Source organism: Vulpes vulpes, chromosome 9 (assembly GCF_048418805.1).
Source record: "Vulpes vulpes isolate BD-2025 chromosome 9, VulVul3, whole genome shotgun sequence".
In the NCBI taxonomy this organism is placed as follows: domain Eukaryota; kingdom Metazoa; phylum Chordata; class Mammalia; order Carnivora; family Canidae; genus Vulpes; species Vulpes vulpes.
In genome coordinates this window covers 80822816-80848702 of record NC_132788.1, presented here as the reverse complement: position 1 = coordinate 80848702, position 25887 = coordinate 80822816, and the positions used below count along the sequence as shown (strand labels likewise).

The 25887-nt window shown below is 39.1% G+C and overlaps 1 protein-coding gene across 2 annotated transcripts in view; it reads left to right on the top strand.

Moving 5' to 3' along the window:
* SYNPR (synaptoporin) overlaps positions 1-25887 on the top strand; it is a 298791-nt gene that overhangs the window by 145109 nt on the left and 127795 nt on the right. The window contains exon 1 of one of the 2 annotated variants that reach the window (XM_025985299.2): positions 7653-8133. The exons of the other annotated variant lie outside the window; for it this stretch is intronic. Coding sequence (XP_025841084.1) covers positions 8110-8133 — 24 coding nt within the window. The 5' untranslated portion in view covers positions 7653-8109. Of the gene's footprint in view, positions 1-7652; positions 8134-25887 lie in introns of those variants that run through there. 2 annotated transcript variants of the gene reach the window in all.

The window sequence follows — 25887 nt, the reverse complement described above, 5'->3', positions numbered from 1 at the left end:
AGCCTGCTTCTCCCTCTACCTGTGTCTCTCCCTCTCTCTGTGTGTCTCTCATGAATAAATAAATAAATTTTAAAAAAAGAATATCATCCAAAAATTTATTTTATGGTCATATTTTACATTTTACGTTTTAAAAATTGTGAGACTAGGGGCACCTGGGTGGCTCTGTCAGTTAAGCAGCTCCCTTGAGCTCAGGTCTTGATCCCAGGATCCTGGGATTAAATTCTGTTTGGGACTCTCTGCTCAGCAGGAAGCCTGCTTCTCCCTCTGCCTCTTCCTCTGCTCCTGCTCTCTCTCACTGGCTCCCTCCCGCCCCCTCAAATAAATAAATAAATAAATAAATAAACAAATATCTTTTAAAATATTAAAATTGTGAGACGAGGGCAATATGTTCATGTATTTCCTTTATAATTAAGAAATGCATCATAGAAGTTCAGCATTATTCATTCAGTAATTCCACGAGTATGTATTAAGCATTATTTATACACCGGGCCCTAGTAGGATCTTGCCTTATGCAGAAAAACCAGCGAAAGATATAAAGTTTATTTTGGGCAGAATAACTGTTTAACTTTTTCATGACTGAATCCACGGAACTTAGCACATACCTGGCATATAGCACACATTCCATAAATAGTTGTTGAACTGAAAATTTTAAGCTAATGAAAGATTGCCATCTCACTTTAGGAAATGGACCAAGTTTCTGTGGATTTGAGAATTGTTCTTCCATATTGAGAACATGAACCTCCAAGTAGGTTTTAGTTGTGATACGTAAAACCTAAGTCCCCTTCTCTCCAGAGTCAAGTCTTTCTGGGATATTAAGGGAATTTCTAATGGGACTAAGGCCCCTCCATTGGCTTGGAAAATTTAATTAGAAAAGTAATGAATACAGAAGATTACCCAGTACATAATAAATCTAGAATCATTGCTGAGGTCCAGGAGATCATGGACAGACATCTAAGAATCCATAAACTGTTCTCCATCAAGTATTGGAAAGATGCAGTTCTCCACATACTTGCGCTATAGGCTGAGTAGATTGACTAGTATACTATGAATATTCAGAAAAACAACTCTCAAAACCAATTTCAACAAATATTTGTTTTAAGCCATATGCCTCAATGTGATTTCTGTATTTTCTCATATCCAAGGGAGAAAAATCTGCTAAATCTTTCTCAACAGGGCATGGGCTTGCCTTCCCTTTCCAAAATATGGTAAGTTCTTCTCTGTAAAGGAAAAATGAAAGAGCTATGCGTCATATCTACAAAGCAAACAGAAGCTGGCAAACATGATCATTATCAAGATTAAAACCATCATCATTATTGTTATGTATTCAATGTTTGCTATGTACTGAGTAGTCTGTAGCATTAGTTTACAAGTACCCAATTCTATAGGTGAGGGCATGGGACAAGACTACATGAACAGTAAGGGACAGAACTGGAACTCAAAACCACCTGTTTGTATATTCAGGTTCCAAGTGGGAAAGTGCTGGGGCACTAAAATTAATTGAGGGGGAATTTTTAAAAAGAGGTGAATTAAAAAGAGGTGGGAAGGATTTAAATAAAGCAAAAAAGGATGATGCCTGTCCTGTACCTAGTAAATAACAGAGGAGCTGTTACCACCCCAGGCCTGAAGGGTCACTGCAGGGAGAGAGAGACACACACAGAGAAAAACTATATGGAGAAGGTAACTTCACAGCACCTGTGGCCTTTGCCAGAGGGATGTAACTAATCAGGGGTCATTGGGAAGGATCAAGAGAATAAATACCCAGACCACAGTTTCCTCCCACTCTCTCTTCTGACTGTACATCTCATTGGCTGCACCTCCCATTAGGATGACATGGGAATATGTTGCTCATTAATGTGGTCATTTAGGTCAACCTTCTGGGTCACAGAGTAGGGGGGGATAAGAGGGATCTAGAAGGAGAAACAGAAGCTGACCAACACAATGCGTTCCTAAAGGGAAGTGCTCTTAACCATACCTATTCTGTCCCTAGATGATTCTCTCCATCCCTCATTAAGCAAATCATCCTTGGCTGCTCTGTGTACTTCTGGGCTGAGGACTTAGAGATGAGTAAGATATTATCCTGCCTTCGAAGAGCTTAGATTCATGGCCTTCAGAAAATGGGTCTCAAACATGTTTGATTTGCTATTTTAACTACCATTTTATCTCCCAGGTGGGACTACATTGCCAACCAAATATCCTAACACTCCTCAAATCTTGTCCCACTATATTTCTTAGTTTCCCCTGTTTCCACAAACTTCTCTATGTTTAGCTTCTTTTAGCCAGCCTTGAACTCTAGTGAGGAGAGCTAATGACCTAATAAATAAATATGTTCAAGTGATATTGATTTTATTTTGTCTCATTAGATATTTCAAAAGGAAAAGACACAGCGTTGGAGAAAAATACTCTTTCTCTTACAAGGGAAATAAAAAAGCAAGAGGTTTAGAAAGTCCTTCCCTGACACTGTATACCTGTTTACATTAGAATAAATTGCATTTTCCCCTGGTAAGTGTTGTGCTCAGTCAGAGCAGAGAAACACCATTAAAGATGCCAAGGTTGTTCCATAAGTGGATTGATTGTAAGTGCTCTCATTGCTATAGCTTGAAAGAGTTGAAATTGTTTTGGAAGCAAAATAGAAGAAACTCAGCTAACTCCCTTGGTCCTTTATTAGAATGGCCAGAGTAGTCTTCTTGTCTTTGATTACTTCCCTTCCCCCACAGCAAAGGAGTGATCCTCACAGTGCTGGAATTTTCTTCTCCAGGTTTGCTAAATGCTTAGAAAGCTAGCTCTCCCACTGTCTAACCCTGGAGCAGGCAGGCCTGAAAGGATTCCTAATGAGAGGCCAGATGTTTAGGAATAGAAGCAGTAAAGAAGAGGAACTGTTACATGCACCAGAAGGTATGTCCACCAAAGGAGAGACAAGCTTTCCAGTTCAAAGAAAAAAAATTTTTTTGTTTGAAGTTATCTGAAGGCCATGCTCAGTTGAAAGATCAGAGTTAAAGATTAGACCATATTGGAAATTAGCATTGCTAATGAGATTTTCAGAGACTCACAGATTATTTTAATCTACTTAACCTTCTCTACAAATGCTCAACTTAGAAAACACTGTACTTCTATTTTTAATAGCCTAATAATGGATAAGTGTTATTTTTAAGGCAGAGGCAACAATGTTAATATCACATTTCAAACAAGAACCATCAAATAATGTCATATGGCTTTATTTTTGTCAGTTCCAATGGCATGTTAGAGAGTGGTATCCAGCTGTCTGAACTGTCTGATAAATTGGAAGGTAAGGACAGTCTAAGTGGCTAGCTGACAGGACTACTTCCTCTCTAATGACAAATATACAGTTGAGTATCAAAATAGCAGCTTCTCTTTATGGGCCTAAGTGAACTGAACCCTGGGAACCCAGGTTTCTATAAAACATCTGATCAGTGTGGTTCACAACAGGCACTCTCCACTATTTTTGACATGACCTCCACTTTAATCAATATGATGCTGAAATCTGCAACCTTTGAAGAGTACTCCCTGAATGAAGCAGTGAAAACAGTTTGTGTCCATTAATATGAATGAATCAGTCACCCTTGTTCACCTGCCCTGCATTTCAAGGTTAAGCTCCTTTTATAAATTTAGATTTCTTTGCCTCTGTTTTTAAGCCTAATTTTTTTTCATGTTGATTTATTCATTTATTTAACATTTGTTTATCTAACACATATCAGTTGAGCACCTGCTATGTGCCAAGTACTCTATTAAACGCCAAAGTTATCATGTTGAGCAAAACAAGTTTCCTACTTCCATAGAGGTTGTCTCCTAGTGAAGAAAGATATTAAAACAATAAATAAACAAGGGCAATATGAAGTACCAAAAAAAAAAAAAAAAAACACATCTCACACACAATACCAATGACAATTAAAAAAAAAAAAAAGAGGATATGTGAAAAGGTGTAGTTGGAAGAAAGAGAGTTTTTTTTTTAGGGTAGGGTCAGGAAAGAAGGACCCTCTGAAGAACAGAGTATAAGTAAGAAGAAAATGGCAGAGGAAGAGATAGTAGGCAAAGACCTAAGTAGAGAAGGTTCCAGGCAGAAGGAAGTGCAAAAGCATAGAAGGCCAGTGTGGCTGAGGAGTAGAGAGAGAGAGGGTTGGAATTAGATGCAAGCCAAAAGGTATACAGCAGCCAGGACACATAAGGCTTTGCAGCCATAGTAAAGAATTTCAGTTTTACTTTGAGCCTACTGGACAGCTCTTGAAATTTTTCTCAGATGAGTGATATGATTTAATTTATACTTTCAATAGCTCAATGTAAATAATACACAGAGAATGATTTATAAGGATAAGAGTAAAAGGATGACCTATTGGGAGTCTATTGCATTGGCTCAGGTGAGAGATGATTGGTGGTAAGGTGGTAGCAAGGAAGATGTAGAGAATGTTAATACTTTATTTGACACAAAATATGGGGCCAAAAAAAGGTAACTCAACCATCAAATTTGAATTTTTAGTCTTAGACCCTTATCTAGTCAAAGTGGATCCAGGAAGGCCTTTAGATCATTTGGTGGAAACCTTTCAAACTGTGAGAAAAACTGAAGCATAGACATATTAGAGGACACAAAGGGTCATCAAACAGACCACCAGAAATTCCAAGACTGAGGCTTATGCCTCCTATCTCCTAGGGTATTAAATAAGGTGGCCAAGTTCATACAAGATAAGCAGAGCCTAGGCATGGGACTTGTCAGCTCAGTGGACCTGTCGACACCAGAGTTCCTGGTCTCTATACTGTGAATCTACACAGTGAGAAGAGCTGTGAAATTATTTCAGGGTCCGTGTATCCATATGTGTATACTCATATCCTGTAGGCTAAATAAATAAAAGCATAAGTACTGTCATGTAGTTACTAGAGGGGAGTCATTAACAGCTTGGACTCTGGCATCTGACTAGGTTCAAGTCTTGACTTTAATAATTATTGACTGTGTACCTTTGATTAGGTTACTTAACCCCATCTTGATTTCCTCTCTGGTAAATTGGAATGAAAATAGTAGCTCTTCCTAGTTTTGTGATGCCCACTTAAGGTAATCCACTTATACAAAAGGGAGGAAAAGGGAAAGGGAAAGGAAGGGAAAGGAAAGGAAGGAAATCTCTTAGAAGATCATCTGACACGGGATCCCTGGGTGGCGCAGCGGTTTGGCGCCTGCCTTTGGCCCAGGGCGCGATCCTGGAGACCCGGGATCGAATCCCACGTCGGGCTCCCGGTGCATGGAGCCTGCTTCTCCCTCTGCCTGTGTCTCTGCCTCTCTCTCTCTCTCTCTCTCTCTCTCTGTGTGACTATCATAAATAAAAAAAAAAAGAAGATCATCTGACAGCAAATATTCAAGAAATGTTCACTATTATGTGGAAGACAAAACTTTTCTTTTACTTGAAATGGGGCTCTTAATATTCAAAATTGATGAGACTGACTCACTCTCCACCCTGAAGAAACTGTTAAATATCATTTTTGATGCAGTGAAACGCTGGGACACTTGCACCCCGATGTTTCTAGCAGCAATGTCCACAAGAGCCAAACTGTGGAAGGAGCCTTGGTGTCCATCGAAAGATGAATGGATAAAGAAGATATGGTCTATGTATACAATGGAATATTATTCAGACATTAGAAACGACAAATACCCACCATTTGCTTCGACGTGGATAGAACTGGAGGGTATTACGCTGAGTGAAGTAAGTCAATCGGAGAAAGACAAACATTATATGGTATCACTCATTTGGGGAATATAAAAATTAGTGAAAGGGAATAAAGGGAAAGGAGAGAAAATGAGTGAAAATATCAGTGTGGGTGACAAAACATGAGAGACACCTAACTCTGGGAAATGAACAAGGGATGGTGGAAGGGGAGGTGGGCAGGGGCATGGGGTGACTGGGTGATGGGCACTGAGGGGGGCACTTGACGGGATGAGCACTGGATGTTATGCTAAATGTTGGCAAATTGAACTCCAATTAAAAAATTAAATATATATATATATATATTAAAGTGCATGTTATAAGAAAAAAAATGTCATTCTCCCCTCTGGATGTGTGGCCAGAACAGCGACTTCCTTAGCTCTACTCCAGCACTGCTCACCAAGCAGCCACCTGGCAGGAATTGTGGCCTTCAGTATCGGGACATTATTCCTTCACTCAATTTTTCATTCATTTATTCAACAATGTTTGCTGGGTGTGAACTTAAATGCCTGGTGGTTCTTAGCCTATTTTGTTCTGCTTCAACTGTGTTCACTTGCTTAATTTACTCCCCTGAGTAACATCCCTCATTGAAATGCAATGATTTTTCAATTGGCAGATGAGGGGTGGTGGCAGAGAGAGTAAGGGGGCGTAAGCTTCCTATCAGAATTTCAAAGGGGCCATGAGTTGTGCACAATTTGAAGCATTCCTAAGTATCCTGAAGGTCTGTGTGTAAGGAACAAGCAGATCAAAGCTGGAAGAGAAAGGCAGCTGAAGGATCCTTATTTCAGGTTGTCTGTGTGTAGTTTGGGTTGGAAAGCACTGCCTTAGCCCTCTTTCATTAGTTCCCCACATTACTCTAATGACAGCACTATGAGGTATTAGCATGCCTATTTTACACCCTGAGGCTCAGAGATCTTAAGAGACTACCCAAGTCACGTGGCTGGTAAGTAGAGGTTCAGGAAGAGACCCCGGGTTGCTTCCTCATCATGTTTTGCTTATCTGTTTGTTTGTTTGGTCCTATAACCTCCCACATGGCCAGCTGCCTTTCCCTGCCCACAAAGTGGTTACTCTGTGTATAGAGAAGGATGAAAGGGAGTCAAAGAGGTAATGGTGATAATGATGTATGATGCAGTGTGGTGGTGGTGCTGTGCGTGTGAGAGATACAGAGACAGAGGGGTGTGGGAACCAGAGAAAGACTCTGGACAAATTCTGAATTAATACCTACCAATAAAAAACGTGGCCAGTCAAGGTGAGTTTGGGTCCAGCCATCACCAGTGGCACAAAAGGTGAAACAGAGACACCTGAGTCAGCCTAACACTATTTCTATGCTGAGTGGGGCCTCAAATGGGGAACAGAAAAGGAAGAGGCATAGAGGTCTCTTGGGCCAATGATGAGGTACAGGCCACCAAGAGAAATTGCCCTCAGGAAGCCAGTGTGAGGGGAGCAGGGGAGCTGTGGGCAGCCTCTCCATGAATTCAGTGCCAGTCCCCTCAAAACATGTTGCTTCAGGATGCCATGATTTCGGCCCCTTGAACTAGCCAAGCTCATCTCCTTCCTGCAGAAGCCCGTTCATAGGAAAAGCAAACCCAGGTCATGTTTAAACCTCTGAAGGCTTTTCAGTTTTATAATTTTGCAGAAGGTTTAGGTAACACTCCTGCAACAAATGAGCAACCAAGTTGTAATTTGTCCCTTCCCTTCCCCAGTTGCCAGAGCCAGAAAAGTCTTCCCATACCATCACCTTAATGATTATTTATGGGTGATGCATGAATTTCTCAAGTGGGTATCATGCATAACATCCAGGCATTTCCATAAAAACGAGGGCAATTTTTTTAAACAAACATATAAACATTTACCTAATCTATGCAAATCTATTCATCAGGATTTTATAAAACCACCACTTCCCACCCACACCCCCAACCCACAAAATCCTGGCTCCTTTTTGTTTCCCAGTTTGTTTCTAAGCGCTATGTTGAGGGAGGAGGGGGCTCCCGGAGTAAAGGGGGAGATGGTGCTCTCTTCATGATGCAGCCTGCTTGCGCACAGCAGCCCCGTGCTTGCAGTTGTGAGCAAAGAGCCAAGTGTGGGAGCTCACCATGATGGTAACCACCTCCCCACAAGGCAGGCAGCCTTTCACCAGAGGGAAGTATCAGGTTGCTGTACTTCGGCTGTGGGTTGTCACTGTCTAATAATATGACCGTTTTGCCATCTCTCTGCAAATAAGGCAGGAGCTGCTACCTGATTGGTATAACATCTCACTTTCCCTCCTCATTGATTTTCTTGTTCTCCTCCTTTGCTTCATAAAAAGAGGGACAAGTGGCTGGTGCTGTGGACAGAGAAGCTTTATTTTTAGTATGAGACAACCTCTATTTTCTTTCAGGAGAGGGAAGTTGGATTATCAATTCTTTTGTAAATGTGTATGGTGATATTTGCTCCGGTAAGTTTTTATATCTCTCTTGATTTACTGCTGGCTGTGGAGATGTGTGTGTATGTGTGTGTGTGTGCATGTGTATTTGCATAGGTACATTTAGGCTGCATACTTTTCTCTCCAGATATCATTTTTGAAATCTTACATCTTTTTTTTTTTACTTTGCCTTCTTATATTTATATTTTTAAGTCAAAGAGGCTGTGCTGTGTGATAATGTGATGCTTACCTTAGTTGTTGAAGGATGTGTCGGGCTTCTTTTAACATAGTAAGGAAACTATTTAAGCAAACTTATTTTTGGCTTTATAAAAATGTAATGTCATTCTACCCCTCCCCTTTGGAATATTTAATGTCCTAAGTATATTCATTGTGTTACAACCTGCTTGCCATTTTAATGAAAGTTTCTTTGTCAATGTCAGAACAATAATTTCTTAAACTCCATAAATAGCTACCAAACATTGTATGCAGTGCCGAAAGGGGTGTGCTAATTTCATAAGGTCTTATAAAGATGGAATGAATGAGATGAGTTTCCCTGTAAGATTGGGTACTTGTGCACCTTTAAATGAACTGAATTTATGAAAAGTATTCATGTCATTAAAGTAAATCCTTAGCATTCCGTGAAAAGATGTAATCACAAGTAGCTGTTGCTTCTCTTCTTTCTTTGCACTATGTATTTGTGTCACCATCTGTCAGATGCCCAGCCCTGGCTCTCATGCTTCTGTATCCGAAGCTGATCAAGAGAAAAGTTGCTGTTATTAAGTTCAAACTAGTGCAACATGCCTATCTGGTCACCGCTGCTAGTAATGACTTTTAAATGCATTACCTGGCTAGCTGCGTTTTTCTTTTGTTTCCAGAGAGTATTAGGAGGTCTGAATTCTTTGTTATTAACTCAGAAGTCTGGGAGAAATTCTGTTAATATAATTACCCTAGACAGAGATAAGATGATTAAGTAATGGCTCCAAAGGAAACAAACTGATGCTTTAATTTTCTCTTTATGTTACACAATCAACCAATGGGCACAGACTTTCTCATAGTGAAATGAATTAGAATATATTTGTAATGAAAGTTAAAGGCACTTTTGAATAAAAAGCAAGATGAGGTCTGGCTATATATTTTTCAAAGATTTTGAAAGTGAAGTTGGGAATGTCATGCATGCCTGGACTTATTAGGCATAGAATCTTCAGAAAGGCAATTATTTAGATCCTGCATCATCTAAGGACAATTCATGGAACTAGTAATGAGTGTCTAGGAAATGCACTGATCCTCACTCCTACTTTCTTTGAGGCCTTCTGCTCCTCACACACCCTTTGCATGCTGGAATGAAGTGACTCTTTCTGACAAACAGAATTTTAAATTTTGATTAATCTACTTCAGCCTCAAAAATAGTTCAGCTTCAAAAATGCTACAAATCCACATGAACTTCCACTGCTTCTTACAGTGGTCACAGTGTTACTAATAACAGCTTTCAATGCCATAAACCATCGCTGGAACCAAGTGTTCCTTAGCCAACCATTCACTGCAAAACAAACAAAACTTTTATCCTTGGGCTGTTGATATTTACTGCTAAATGAAGTCAAGAGCATTGAACATCCGTCTCCCTCCCCACCCAGCCCCTCTTCCTCCACATCTCTAATGTCTTTTGTCATCCTTCTCCTTTTATGGCTTTAGAATAGGTTATGTACAAAGTTGTTAGCTAAAAATGGAGTTTATCATCATCTGAAGCTGTTCAGTAATATAGATTAATGAAGATGTGAGAGGGATAGCACCCTGCGGGTAAAAGCATCTGTCTTTTCCTCCAGGCTGCCAGTTTACAAAAGTGTTAAGCCTCTAAACATGTTTAGACTCACTGACATCGGAAGGGCAATGAATGGGGTATCTATGTCTTAAACAGGTCAGCATCCTTAGTTTGACTTAGGGTTAGTGTGCACAGTCTTTAAAAGCATCACTTCAGATAAGTCCAGAATGCCATCACCAAAAAACTGTTGTAATCTATTCTGAGGAATAAAAATCTGTGCCATGTTGGGGGAAAATAATACAGGGAATGAATGTTTATATCACAATGAGATCATTTACTCTTTTTAGCAAAATAAAGAATGCAATAGTGGTTTCCACTGAGTAAGTACCTATAGTATGCTTAACTGTGCCAAGCATTTTACACAGCTTGCTTAACCTTTACAACCATTCCACGAGGTAGCTAACACAGCCTCCCTGTTCTACAGATAAGAAAACAGGGATATAGGGGAGGTATGTAAGTTGTTGAGGCAAGACAGTGATGATGGTGATGATGATAACAATGATGCTGGTGATGGTGATGAAACTCAGAACCAGATATGCTCATTCTAAAGTCATGCTTTTCATGAGTCCCCTGTCAGGGCTTCACTTCATGCAATCTTCAATTGACTCCTAGACTGGAATGATTTCTCGGGACTTGCAATAATACATTGTATTTTCATTACTGTTTTCCCCCTTCCGACCCTACATAACCTCCTTCTACTCAGGCTGTGCTTTTGTGACTCCAAGCTAATTATGTGTTTGAAACTGGAGAATGTATGCTTTATTTCCACTCAACTTGTGCATCCAGAAAGATGTGGACATGACGAAAGGGAGCCAGCCTACGGAGAGATATATGCAGAAGTGGCTAAATTAAGGTAGCTTTTTTAACTGATTAAAAGAAATCCATCCCTTTGACTTTCAATCTCTTGAATGTAGGGTAAAAATAAAGATGGGATGATAACTTGTAAATATCAGAATTTCAAGTCTGGTTCGTCATTGATGCAAATGTAAAAAGCAGTTGTGACTGAATTGATTTATTTGTAGAGAACTTTGTAGAATTCTCAACTTCCTTTAACTGACTCCAGCATGATTTTCTCTCATTTTTGGCTAGCTAGAAAGGACGGAGGTGGCACTTAAGGTAGAATATTGCAAAGTGTCTATACCACCTGGGTCATTAAAAAACGTACACAGCTGCTGATAAGCATGCTGAGGAGCGTGACAAAGTTGAAATCCAGAGTCCCCAAATGTATTCTTTTGCACCTGAGCACTGAGCGTCCCATTTGAAATCCATTTAAGCCAATAAAATTCAGTTGAGTCTTATGGGGGAAAAATGCAAGTGACATAGAATCAATATGTTTGGAATTTCTCTTCAACTGGCAGTTTTCAGACTGGAGGCAAGGCACATTAGTCATGAGGGGAGTCTGTGAAATGTTTCATTTTATTCCCTCCAGTGAGAGAGAACAGATTATGAATGATGGAAATGTTACTAGAAGATAGAACTCAGCTCAGGACCCCCTTACTATATTTCACCAAAACTCAGAGGGATCTAAAAAAATGAACAAAGAAACCGAACAGCCCACCACAAAATGGAAGCACTAAGAGTTAAAGTTTGACCCACCACATTGACTTCTTGGTCTGATTTGCTGTGTCTAATAAGCAATAGCTTTTGAGTTCTCCACTTCCTACCCTGGTGTAGACACCCAGTTAATTAAAAAGAATTCAGCATATAGCACACAATAAAATGTTTCCAAAATGATAGTCTTTTTGTCGGAGGCAAGCTTGGAAACTTATTGATTCTCTATTACTTCTTTTTCTTGCTCTTAAAAAATAATAATTGGCTGGTTTAATCAGAAAGTGTGGTATTTAGAGCCAGTCAGGATAAAGACATTTAAATCAATCTGCCTTTTCCAACACTATTTATGAGGATTCTAAATATATTAGAGCCATCAAATGAGCACTTTTACTATAACGAAATATGTTATGCTCAGCCACAGTGCTCATCAAATACAGGATCTTCCTTAAAACTAAACCTAAAGACAGTTTTATGAAGCGTGTCATATTTCAGTCTCCATCTGCAAGAGACAGCTTTCTTCACAGAGGTGATCAAATCCAAAATAAATAGCAGGAGAGATTGCACTTTATCTTACCTATGTTTCCTTCTGTCTTTTCTTTGGCTATGGATATATCTACTTAAACATGTTGATCATTAAGAGCTTAAAAATAATCTATTAAGTAAGGAGAAACCAGCTGGTATAGGACATAATGAGAGTTGGAGTAGTCTTGAATTTGTCATCAAACATTCTAAGCTGGTGTACAAACAGAGCTAGTGGTCCTATTCTGTACTTGCATAAGAAAATAGAATCAGTGAAGATTTTGAGCTTGATATGAGTACACGAAGTGTTGAATCCTCTAAAAGAGGTTCTTGGTCATCAGTGTATCTTTAAATGTTTAAAGATTAGGGATGAGTTGAAAATGGAAACACCTCAGTCTTTCCACTCTGCTGACTAATGGATCTGCATAATTAATATATTTTACAGTGGTCATTTTTTTTTAACACAGATTCTAGCCAAAAGTACTAATGGAAAATTGTTCTGAGGCAACTCGAAACACATTCCACTACAGTTTCTGGAAAGCTTATTCCCAACACAGGGCAAACAGTTCATTGTGGAGCTTTGGGTTGGCCAATATAACTGGATAATCATGACGTTATGGTCCTCTGGGGGACTGATGTGTTGAGCACAAAAGGCTTCTATTGATAGTGACCTCTTTAGCCTTGCTTACGGAATCTTTAAATCCTTCCAAATTACCGTACATTGTCTCAGTGTAGACTTTCTGGCAAAGATGTGACAAATATTTCAGGCTTATTTTATTTCTGGTATAATATGGCCTTAAGGATGTTTGCATCCGACACAAATTATTACTGCAGGGACTTCTTAAGTCACCATATTGACATCTGCCTCTCATTGATGAACCCATATGTCTTTATCTGATTTTGGATCTCCATAACAGAGAAAAGTGGATACAATTTTTCAAAATCTATGGCATTCAAATTGCCTTCCTGTGAAATTGGATGTTGAGACTTAACATTTTTTTTTTTAATTGAAAACTTAAAAGAAATTATTTGGGAGGCAGATTTGAGAGTAAGGTTGGAACACTGACTTCACCAGGCCCTCCTTTCATTCATCATATATTTAAGGATGCCTGCCATGTGCCAGGCACCAGGCTAGGCATGGGAGATACAGGGATGAACAGATAATATTTGCACCCCCAGAACTAAATGCCTTTTATTTTCCATTTTTCTCACCTAAACCTAGTTTCTATTTCATGGCCTTGTATGTGTTTTCCTAAAAGCATAATTGAACTGTTTTAGCAAGACATTTGCAAGAAATATATGCTTTTGGTCCTATCTGTTCATGCTCAGAGAAGGAATAAGAATGAATCCATTTATTTACAGATGTGATTACTGTCTGGCTGCCATGGATGGTTTGAAGAGGGTGGCTAGAAGAGTTCATGCAATGCTTGCGTCTTATAAGCATTATTTATTGCTCTTAGGCATTCTCAGATTTGATAGGCTATACTTATTCTTGCCTAGTTTTGGGGGTGGAAAGAAAGGGAAGAAGCTTTGACAGGGCAAGAAAGTAAAGAAGATGAAGCATAAACTGAAAGGATACTGAGAAGAACTAAGATTTTCCATGGCCATCTGAATTAGATTCAATTTGCATTATCTGGTTCTCTGTGGATGTTCCATTTCCTTGTTTATCTACTCAACAAATGTAGATAGATAGATAGATAGATAGATAGATAGATAGATAGATGAGTCCACTTTATACCAAGTACAGTGCTAAATGCTAAGGCACAGGAATAAACAAGATATACTGATTTCTTAACTCGTGCCACTTCTAATAAGCCAGGATTTCTCAGCCTCAACACTATTAACATTTTGGCCCAGAAAATTCACTGTTGTTGAGGGCTGTTTTAATGCATTGCAGATTGTTTAGCACCATGCCTGGCCTCTATCCACTAGATGTCAGTAACAGCCACCCCCTCCCCTACCCCCACCAAATTGCAGCAACCAAAATTATCTTTAGACAATGCCTAATAATCCCTGGTTTAGAACCACTAAGTGAGAAACCTAGTGATCATTAGTGACCATCATCTGCCTTGACCAAAACTTCTATTTCATGTCTATTTTTCTTATTTTCAAATGTTTTGCTTCATGTTTAACCCCAAGGTTTTTTTTTTGTTTTGTTTTTTAAAGATTTTATTTATTTATTCATGAGAAACACAGAGAGGAGAGAGAGAGAGAGAGAGAAGCAGAGACACAGGCAGAGGGAGAAGCAGGCTCCATGCAGGGAGCCCGAAGTGGGACTTGATCCTGGGTCTCCAGGATCACACCCTGGGCGGAAGGCGGCGCCAAACCGCTGAGCCACCTGGGCTGCCCAACCCCAAGGTTTTTATGCAGTTTTTACCCAAACATTCTGTATAACTTGCCTAACAAAAGACAAATAAGATATCTCTAAGTCTTTTTTACTATTATTATCCGTTCTGTGTAACACTTTACCACATTCGCTTAACTTACATTGTCTCATTGGCAGCAATCAACAAAGGAGGCAGCATTAAAATATTATAAACTTTTAAAAGATGGGGAAAAAAGGACATTGCTATATACCTAAATTCTTGCAATTAATGATGAATAGAACCTGGTTTCACACTCACATACACAACTAAAAATCCAGTGTTTTTTTAAAGAATTATAATATTTAATAGAAAAAAAGGCAAGTGTATTTAAAGCACACTTTTTCTCTTTGGAAATAACTGCAGTGTGGTAGTGGATGGGAGGCTATAGATTTTACTCCTTACTTAATATTTATTAGCTGGAAGGTTTGGGATAGTCCATTTACACTCTTAGAATTTCTTTGGTAGTTCAGGGAATACAGAGTGATACATTGCAAAAGCCACAGGAAGCCCTAGAGATCAGTCTGACAGAGTAGATAGGGCCCAGCTTTTGAAGTCAGATGGACCTACCGTATGAGTCAGCATCCCAGCAGGAAAAGATGACACCCTCAAAACATCTGACGTCTTCCTGATGACTGTAAAATACTAAAACTTAATTTCTTTAAGTCTGAAAATTGAAGCCCCAAGAGGTGAAGTGAGTTTCTCAAGACCTTGTGGTGAATTTGGTACAAAAGAAAGACAAAAGCAGAGCTTAATGTCCTTTCATACAAATGACCTGAAAAATCATTTCAAATGAAGAAAGGCCAACTCACGGATTTGGCATACACCAGAAATGTACATGTTCTGGGTTACGGCCAGATGTTCCAGGTGCCTGAGATAGGTCCCTAGTTGTTTTAATTGAGTATACCCAACAATCCCTGGGGTGAGTTTAACCTCGTTTCTAGCTCCATTAGAAGCTACAGAGGCATGGAGTATCTTGATGGATCTTAGAAGAGTGAAAGACGCTAAGAACACATGAAAGGCAAGTGGCACTTTGCCATGGTGCTCATCACATATGCTTCTGAGCTTGAATAGATGCGTGGCTTTCCCAGGAGAAGGGCTCATATTGTATCTGTGTCCTTAACCTTGTTAAAAGGTGTAAGTATTGAGACACTTGGTGCATTTGCCAAGATAAAAGATTTTCTAAGTATATGGTTCTGGCAGAAAGCCCTTAAGAATACTGCCTCTGCCTACACTATCTTAGAGAACTGATTTGGAGTGAGGGGAAAACAATCCAAATCCTGGCTCTGCCATTTTTCCTCATGCATGGCTTTAGACCATTCATTTGTCTGCTCTGGGCTTCAATCTCTTCATCTCTAAAAGGTAATTAATGCTTCCTCTCCCTAGAGTTGTAGAAAGGATTGCTGTCATAGACGATAGAGGAAAGCCTCATAAGACAGTGCAGGCCTAGACACTATTGTGCTTATCTATTGTCACTATTGTCACTGTCATTATTTCCTTCCTTGTACAGTCAAAGGCCATTGTGCCATCAGTTTTCACTCCATGCCCGATGAGTGCTTGAGGTTAGGAGAAGTGTTTCCCCAGTCTACCAGGAAGATGGCTGCAGTTGTGGGATGTGTCTAGAGTTGTCTGGGAGTACTTTGATGGGCAATTCCATCTCAAAGGGAGATTTATGTCTATATTATAAATTGTAAATAAATAAATAAATAAATAAATAAATAATAAATAATAAAAATAAAAAAATAAAAAAATAAATTGCAGAGACAGTATCATAACTGACGAATAACTATAATAAAGCCAAACGCAATATGGGTAAAGCAATTCCCTCTGATTATCTCCTCTTTAAAAATGCCCCTGAATTTTCCTTTCTACTCTTTTGGACCCTTTTCACCCTCTTCTGTCCAGGCGTAACCCATTTACTGTGGTGTGTGGAAGAGAGGGTTGGCATGACCTTTGATGTTGGTGCAACACATTCTAATACTGTGTGACTTTAGCCTTCTCCGCTCTCTGTATGATCCCAGAAGCTCCTTGGGAGAATTGACAAATGCAGACTTTCTCCTCCTTGAGGACCAAAGCTTAGGGAAAGCCTCTCAATGCCTGCCCTGGGTTCCTTGTTAGCTCCCAAAGTAGGAAATTCAAAAGTTTCTCATTTCTCATATTTTATTTACCTCAAAGCACCTCCCGGCACATCTGATCAGAAACCTCGGTTAGCTCAGATTTTTTTCCAAGACAATTATCTGCTGGCAGTCCTTCCCCAGACTCCTTTCCCTCAGCTCACTTTTTCACTCCAGACTGGCATTCATAAACTCCTCATTCTCTGAGGAATTTGGAAAACACTTCCTCCAAACTACTCCAGACAAGTTTCCCAAGATAATTCTTTTCTCCCTCTCCCACTGCCTTTATCCTCTAGAAGAGTGTTCCTCAAACTTTTTTTCTGTGAATCCCTTCTGGAAGACAAGGATGTTTTCTTACTCCTTTACTCATTCAGTTGTTCATACATTCTTTCATTTATGCAATCTACTGCATCTGTCAAGTAGTGATGCTGTGCCAGGCTCAATGTTAAAATTTGGGATACACAGAGGCACTTTGCTGGCTTAGCTGTACAGCATGCAACTCTTGATCTTGAGGTCAAGGGTGCAAGTCCCAGGCTGGGTGTAGAGATAACTTAAAATCTTAAAAAAAAATAGGGATACAGAGGTAACTAAAAGAGATGTAGTCCCTATTCTCCTAAGATTTACAGTCTAACGGGAGAAGAATCAATTTAAAAATCCTTCAAAAGTGATTTAATTACCATTGTAGTAAGTGCTAAAAGCTAAACCATCTTGGGTACTAATTATGTGACAGGCACGACTCCAAGTGTTTTATGCATATTAATTCACTTAATCTTTATAGCAACTCTTTGAAGGAGTTAAAAGAAGGAAAGATTGGAGTCCATAAAATCCTGAAGGACATGGATTCCTTCCATAAGTCTAGGGATATTGAATGAGGGTCACACAACAGGACAACATGCTAAGAGATCATATAGCTGACACTTATGCAGCACTTACTGCATACCCAGCACTGTGCTCTCTACCTCATAGAGTCTGAATCATAACAACAGCACAATGAGGGATGGCTATTATTATTTTAAGGATGGGGAAAAGGAGATAGAGAGCCTGAGTCACTTGTCCAAGGTCATACACTTTATAAGTAGTGATTCTGAAACCTGGGCCTAAGCTGTAAGACACTATGTTAACCTGGAAAAAACTGATTAGAACACTCCTCATTTGGTTCATATCCTGGAAAATGCTAGTAAAATGGGGGAAAAGAGGATCCTTTTAATCTGTATCCGAGTAGGAACAGCAATGATCTTTATTAGAATGAAATGGAACTTGGTGGGCCTAGGAACGTGGAATCCTTAGCCTTTGAGCATATTTCAAGGGTTAACTGAGACCAGCAGAATTGCCTGGGAGCTTCTTGGATGTGCAGAATATTGGGCTCCACCCCAGATCCACTGAGTATCAGAATCTACATTTAATGACTTCTAGCAGATTCACATGCACAGTTCAGTTTTAGAAACTCAGTTGTAGAACAAGTTAAAAGATTGGGCTTCCAGCTCTGGTTTTGATGCCAACTGACCAATTATTTGAGCTCCCAGATTTTCTTTGTTCAGTCTCTTCAGTGGGGATGACCTCAACCTTCCTCATGGATGACATCAAGGGACACCTCCCCACTACCCCTGCCAGAAGAACCTGGAGCCGTTGGGAAAAAAGACAGTAGAAATTCTGAGTCTCTTTTACTCCAGAATATTTTTCTTCTAGTGTGGTCCATGGACCATCTACATCAGAATCATCTGGAGAATTTATTATAAATGGTGTTTTAGATTAAAAGTAGACTTCCCAGAACAGCAATAAATGCCAAAATATAGTATAGTGTCTCTTACACGAAGAGCAGATTAGAATTGAAAATTCCTCTTACAGTATCCACAACGAGAGATGCAATAAAAACATTATCAAACAAATACTAAATCACATTTAATTCTTACCTTTAATTAATCCCTCTCAGTGTGGAATGTATACTTTGGATCTATTCAAACCTTGGGTGCAAATTCTGACTCCCTTTCCCCACTGTGTGACTTTTAATCCAGTGATTTACATTTCTTAAACCCCAGTTTTCTCATCTGCAAAATGAGGAAAGAATTTTCACTATGGGGGAACGAGGGCTGTTGTGAGGTTTCAGTAGTATGTATAAGTATGTGGTACCTAGTACTAAACTAAATAAATCATAAGAGTTATTATTGGTTGTCAAACAAAATGAAATTTCACAAAGTTAATCTCAAATTATAATATCATGACATAATTGTGAAATTAAAATTTCGTTGCTACAAATATAAGCCTACTTTGAAAATTTTAGAAGTGATGTTTAACTTAATTTAGCATGTATCTTATCATTTCATTCATTCATTTATTTAGTCATTCAATACATATTGCTTAAGATTCTACTAAATGCATGGAATTTTCCCAGGCATTGGAAATGCAGAAGTGTTATATATTACTCAGATGATTGAGATGGGGAGGGAAATAAACAAATAATACAAAATGTTAGATCATGGTAAGAACTATAGAGAAATATAAATCAGGCAGAGGGGACCTAATTCTTTCAAAACCATATTTTTATGAATTAAATTAAACAGTAAATTTATTAAAAGAAACATATAGCAAAGCTTTAGGAGTGCAAATAACTATTTTTCATCCTCGTGAATTTTCAGATTTTCTCTCTAGGTTTTCTTTAAAATCTAGAATCATTCTATTTGAAAAAATTAAATGGAGTCAAGGCTTGATGACCATCCAGTACTCCGTTTCCATCTTTCCACAGAAAGTTTGACAATTGCAGGTTCATGAGACTGAATACTTGACAGTGTCATGCATCATCATTCCATGTAATACTAATAATAACCCCAGGAAGCAAATAGATTAATTGTATATTAAGTTTTCCATCAAGTGAGGTAAACTATGGCTTAGAAAGTTCATTTTCAAAAAAATTAAAAAATTAAAAAAGAAGAAAGAGAAGAAAGAAAGAAAGAAAGAAGAAAGAAAGAAAGAAAGAAAGAAAGAAAGAAGAAAGAAAGAAAGAAAGAAAGAAAGAAAGAAAGAAAGAAAGAAAAGAAAAGAAAAGAAAGGAAAGAAAGAAAGATGGTTCATTTCCGGGCAGCCTGGGTGGCTCAGCGTTTTAACGCCGCCTTCAGCCCAGGGTGTGGTCCTGGAGACCCAGGATCAAGTCCCATGTCGGGCTCCCTGCATGGAGCTTGCTTCTCCCTCTACCAGTGTCTCTGCCTCTCTCTCTCTCTCTCTCTCTCTCTCTCTCTCTCTCTCTGTGTGTGTGTGTGTGTGTGTGTGTGTGTCTCATGAACAAATAAATAAAATCTTAAAAAAAGAAAAGAAAAGAAAGTTCATTTTCAATTGACCGGGGATTTAGTACTGGTAAGTGGTGATGTGAAGAGTCAAACGCAGATCTTCTCTCCCCAGATTCAACATGGAATCTACTATAGAACCTCTACTTATTTGACAATTTCTGAAACCCTCGTAAAAGAAAGGTCAGGGCACCAGGATAGTGAATGGCTCTGTGTGGTGTCATTACTCTGCACTGTGGGGACTTGTCAAGGTTATTTTAGATTAAATTATTGCTGTTGTCTAAATATGATGGTTTTAAGGATGAAGGTGGAATAAATAACATACTAGCAAATAGAATTTATGAGCCACAGAACATCAGCTTCAAAACAGTTGTACATATGTTAAAAAACACACACGTAAACCTGTTAGGCTATTATGGAATTTTCCAAACCAATTTTACTTAAGGCTTACAGTGGGCTTTTAAAGCATTCTCCTCATAATATCTTTTTTTAACACTCTCTTTTCAATATAGGAACAATTTTATTCTTACTGGTTCAAAATTGAAATTAATCTTAGTGAATTCTATCACCTAAGTATACAAATGTACCTTAAAGATATAACATCTCTCCTTCTCATTATACCACTAGTCCACAAACAATACTACAATCTAATAATGAAAATGTTAGAGACAATAGGTTAAAAGAGTAAACATATCAGAGTTGGATCTCATTAACTCTTTCAGCACAGTGAGAGCACAACTGGGCTCCAACAGAGCCACGTTCACCCGTAGATTCTAGGAATCTCTACACCCAACTTGGGGCTCAAACTCACAACCCCAAGATCAAAAGTCTGCCCCTAGATTCTAGAACAGCCTTCACAATGTGGTCTCCTGGGCTGTTTCACAGCAACAGCCCAGCTGGGTGTAAGGCAGGACTGCCGATAAACCTGGCCTTTCTTTGCATGTTTCTCCCCAGTGTGGGGTCATCACTCTCCCAGCTAAGAATACCTTCTTTAACATGCCTCAGAGTCTTGTGTCCAGGATTTATCTGAGGCTGTGATGCATGCTCAGAGCCCTCTTGTTTCCTTCTCCCAAGGTAAAGAATTAGCTTCCTGGTGAATGCCTCAGTGCTGACTTTCCAAGGATAGTTTTCAGTTTCAATCAGTTATGCTTTTAATTCTAGTAACTCCATTCTATTAAACTGATATTTCCACTTAGAATTATCCTTTGTTATTATTTCATTTTTCTTCCTTAAGTTCTTAACAGGTCACCGTATTCCCCCTTGGGACTTAAGGACAGCCAAGAACTTACCAGGAGCATAGCACCAAAAACACAGAAGGTACATTCTAATGAGCTATTTGGTGATATTTCTTGCATCTGCTAAAACAAATTAGGTCAAAATAAGATTGAAGTGAGCTTCAAGTGCTTCAACATCTAACAAACTGACTTTATCATCTAGAAAACAGGAAGAAGTAAAAAGGACCTGGAGAATCAGAGAGTCATTAAACTCCTGTAACTTTATAAAGGGTCAGAAGTCTCAGTGGAGCAAATTCTAATTTGTATTACCGAAGAAGGTGGGAAAAGGTCCCCTGAAAAACTACACAGGCCCACAGAGCTCAAACCATATCCGGGACGCATTGAATATTTAGAAAGCATTTGTTCAGGAAAGGGGAAATCTCCACAGCCTGACTGGGATCTTGCCTGGCAAATGGAAGCTTATATAATTAGCTTACTCCTGACTGATACCTTGGATATTACTGATAACATCTGACATGATAAATTTGATATTAACTTGTTCCTCTTGCCTTTGTTCACTCTAAATGGTAGAAATGTCAACCCACTTCTTATGAATCATTCTCTTCTTTCAAGACCCTCAATTAATTTTCTTCTCACCTTGTCTCCTAATCCTAATTATGCATACATCTTTTGTGTGAAAATCAGGGTATTTGGAGCACTAAAACTTTGTTTGCTTTTGATTCATGATGAAGTAATTGAATTGTTGCTTTAATAAAATCTTGTAAAATCTAGTTAGGTTATTTCTTCCTTGAATTTACGTGATTTACTTAGCTCTGCCCTCTGCTTGTCTCCATCTCTCTTTCTCTCTCTCTGAGTTTATGTGTCAGCTTTTGTTGCAGAACAAAATACCCCAAAATTTAATGGTTTGAAACCACACTATTTGTATAGCTCAAGATTTTATGGTTCAACAATTTGGCCTGAGCTCAGCTGGGTAGTATGTCTGCTGGTCTTCACTGGGCTTAGTCATGATGCATTTATGATCATTTTCTGGTTTTTAAGGTGGCTGTCTTTTTGGGGGTTAGCTATCTCCCAGTTGGGAAAATATGTATGACTGGCCAACATATCTATCTCATCATTTAGAAGACTCTCTTGTTTTTTTTTTGTTGTTGTTGTTTTTTTGTTTGTTTGTTTAGATTTTTTAAAATTTATTCATGAGAGACACAGAGAGAGGCAGAGACATAGGCAGAGGAAGAAGCAGGCTTCCTATGGGGAGCCTGATTCAGGACTCAGTCCCAGGATCTGGGATCATGACCTGAGCCAAAGGCAGATGCTCAACCACTGAGCCACTCACATGCCCCAGAGACTATCTTGTTCTCATGGCAATCTTGAGGTTCCTAAAGAGTGACCATGAAAGCTGCAAGCCTTTTTAAGACTTAGGCTTGATCTCACAGAAAGTCATTTATCATTACATTCTGTTGCTCAGAGCAAGTCACAAGGTCATCACAGATTCAAGGTTTGGGGAAAGAGACCCCACCTCTTAATGGGAGTATGGGAGTAGATACAAAGGATTATAGCCATTTTTGCAATCTATCCAATACTCAGCTATCATTTTATGATTGTGTCCCTTAAATCATGAATCCAGTTTTCTTATCTCACTTGCAGAATATGCTCACTTGGTTATCACAATCTCATCTGAGCTTGGCCTCTTCAAAACAGGCCTACCTATTGTCTCCCTTTTTTCCTAACCCATTTCTGACAGTAAAACTCTCATTTTCCCAGGCTCTTCACTGAAAATCTTGTATTCCTTTCACACTCTCCTTTCTCCACTTTCTTTATAGGCAAAATCAGCAAATTCTGTGAGAATCCTTCTGAAGTATCTGTCAATCTGTCCTCCCCACCACTCAGATTTCTCGATCTCCTTATTATTCCATCGAAAATATCCAGCACACTCTCTCCTAACTACTGTCTACCTATGTCTTCTCTCTCCTCTTCAGAAACTTCCATGGCTTGCCAACATCTTACTAGATCGGTATCAAGCTTCTCTGCCACACCTCATTTTCTAATTTGGCCCCAGATTTACCTGTCAAGATTTACTTCCACTATTCACCAGTTTGGATTTTCACATTGCAGTGAAATAAAACACTTCATTGACTCTGAACACTCCTTAATTCTTTCTGTTTCTTTATTCACAGTGTGTTTTCTCCATTTTTGAAATTTTTATTTATTTATTTATTTTGCCTTTTAAACTCTAAACCACATATAGGACTAAGACCAAGTTCTCCTTCCTATATAGTGCCAAAAGGCAATAGTCACAATGATTTCTCATTTTCGTATTTAGCTAGCACTATATAATTAGCTTAGCAATTATGTTTTATCCTGCATAATCCTAATATTCATCTTCACTAGTGTTGCCTTCTCCAGCGAAGTTGTTATCAGCAAAAGTAAAGAAACACATCACATCTTCCTTTTGGATTTTCCAGATTTCATAAGACATGATATAGGCAAAAATAGATATTCAACAAAAACTTCTTATATTGAATTAAGTCTCTAATTTCATTTGATTACTCTCCTTTGTGATGATCAATTTTCTGTCATTTGAGGAAGCAGAAAGTCTATGTGATTTATCAGGTTCACACAGCTTAATGCTTAAGGGGCCTGAATGGAATTGTGGGTTCCTAAACTGGTCTGAACTGATTCAGTGTTCTTTACATGGACTCTATAGCGTCTTAATTCTGACAAAATGATTTATACTACCAAGCTATAGGAAAATACTGCATTCTCATTCAACAAAGTCATCCTTGACACCTCCTTCACTCACTAACATCCAGCTCAGCTCTAAATCCTGACAACATTGCCTCCAAAGTATCCCTCAATCTGTTTACTTCTCTCCATCTTTACTCTTACTGCTCTCTCTTCCTTGGACTATTGCAACTTCCCATAAAAGGGTCTTACTGTGGGGGATCCCTGGGTGGCGCAGCGGTTTGTCGCCTGCCTTTGGCCCAGGGCGCGATCCTGGAGACCCGGGATCGAATCCCACGTCGGGCTTCCTGTGCATGGAGCCTGCTTCTCCCTCTGCCTGTGTCTCTGCCTCTCTCTCTCTCTCTCTGTGTGACTATCATAAATAAATAAAAATTTAAAAAAAAAAAAAAAAAAGGGTCTTACTGTGTTCTTCATTCTTCTTCTCACACATTTCCTCCAAGCCCTTCTCTATGTAGTAATGAGAGCACTCTTGTAAATTCAAGTCTGTTTATCCAGCTCCTCTGCTTAAAATGTTCCATTAAATTCCTGTTGTTGCTAGGTTAAATGTCAGTATCCCTGTCAAGACCCAGAAGACCTTGAAGCATCTAGCCCCTGTCTGCCTCTCCAGATCATGTCTTTCCAAAACGCCCCTCATTGAATTGCTTCATCTAGTTCAGAACCTTCACATATTCCATTCCCTCTGCCTACTCTGACCAGTATATCATCCACTTTTACATATCTTTAAGTAAACTCAAATTATTTTGGAGATTATTTAATTAATCTCCATCTCTTCCATCAAATTGTAAGCTCAAATTGTAAGACAGAAAGCCTCTGTTTATATTCTTCAGTGCATTTACTGAGCAGCAGTGTCTAGTGCATATTGTACACTAAGTAAGTAATATATATTTGAGTGAGTGAATGAGCAAACAAATGAATGAATGAATAACTATTTATAGCTATACACATAAATGTGCATGAGACATGGTTCCTGCCCTCAACAGTGTATATGTTGATTGAGAGGAAAGTGTGTGAATTATTTTTCCAATTTCCAGAGGCTGCTTGCATTCCTTGACTTGTGGCTCCTTCTTCCATCTTCAAAACCAGTAGCCTGGTTCAGACATCTTTAAATCAGTCTCTCCTCTACCTCCTCTGTTTTTGTCACCACCTCTCCTTCTGACCTATCTGCCTCCTTCTTATAAGGACCTTTGTGAATGCATTGGACCTGCTCAGATAATCCAGGATAATCTCATCTCAGAGTCTTAATTTATTTTTATTTTTTTTAATTTTTATTTATTTATGATAGTCACACACAGAGAGAGAGAGAGAGAGAGGCAGAGACACAGGCAGAGGGAGAAGCAGGCTCCATGCAACGGGAGCCCGACGTGGGATTCGATCCTGGGTCCCCAGGATCACGCCCTGGACCAAAGGCAGGCGCTAAACTGCTGCACCACCCAGGGATCCCCTCAGAGTCTTAATTTAATTATATCTGTAAAATTCCTTTTACCAGGTAAGGTTATTATATGGCAGGAGATTAGTACATGGGAATTTTTTTGGGAGGGGAGAGTCATTATTCTGTCTACCACAGAATTATGAAGAAGTAATATAAGAATGGCTTCACGAAGAAAGAACACTTGAATTGAGCCTAAAAGACAAAGATGAGAAAGACTGTCTAGGAAATGACAGAAGCATCGATGAGAACTTATAAACAAAGAATGGCCAAGATATTTTTTGATGGAGGGTGCATTTTTAAGTAATTCCTTGTTCACTGAAGACATTGAGAGATGAAGCTGGAAAGGCAAGGATCTAAAGGCATAAGGTCCTGAATGCCATGCTAAGGAAGTTACTTTATCTGGTAGGCAGTGGAGAATCACTGAATGGTGGTAACTGGGAAAGTGAAACTAACATAGTCAAACTTGCATTCTGGCAAAATCACTCTTCCAGCAGAGTAGAGCCTGGATGTCCTGCGACAAGGCTGGAAGCAGATACGGCTGATGGATAGTTCACTGTAACTCTAGGCAAGCAATCGATGGCAGTGACCTGGGCAAAGACAGTAGCAGGTGAAGAGAGAAGGGGACAGAGCTATGACTATTGTAGAGAATACAGAACCAGCAAAGCTAGGTGACTGTGTGAATGAAATGAGAGAAAGAAGAATGCAGGATTACTCTCAGGGCTTTGGCTCTGATGATGGAACAGAAG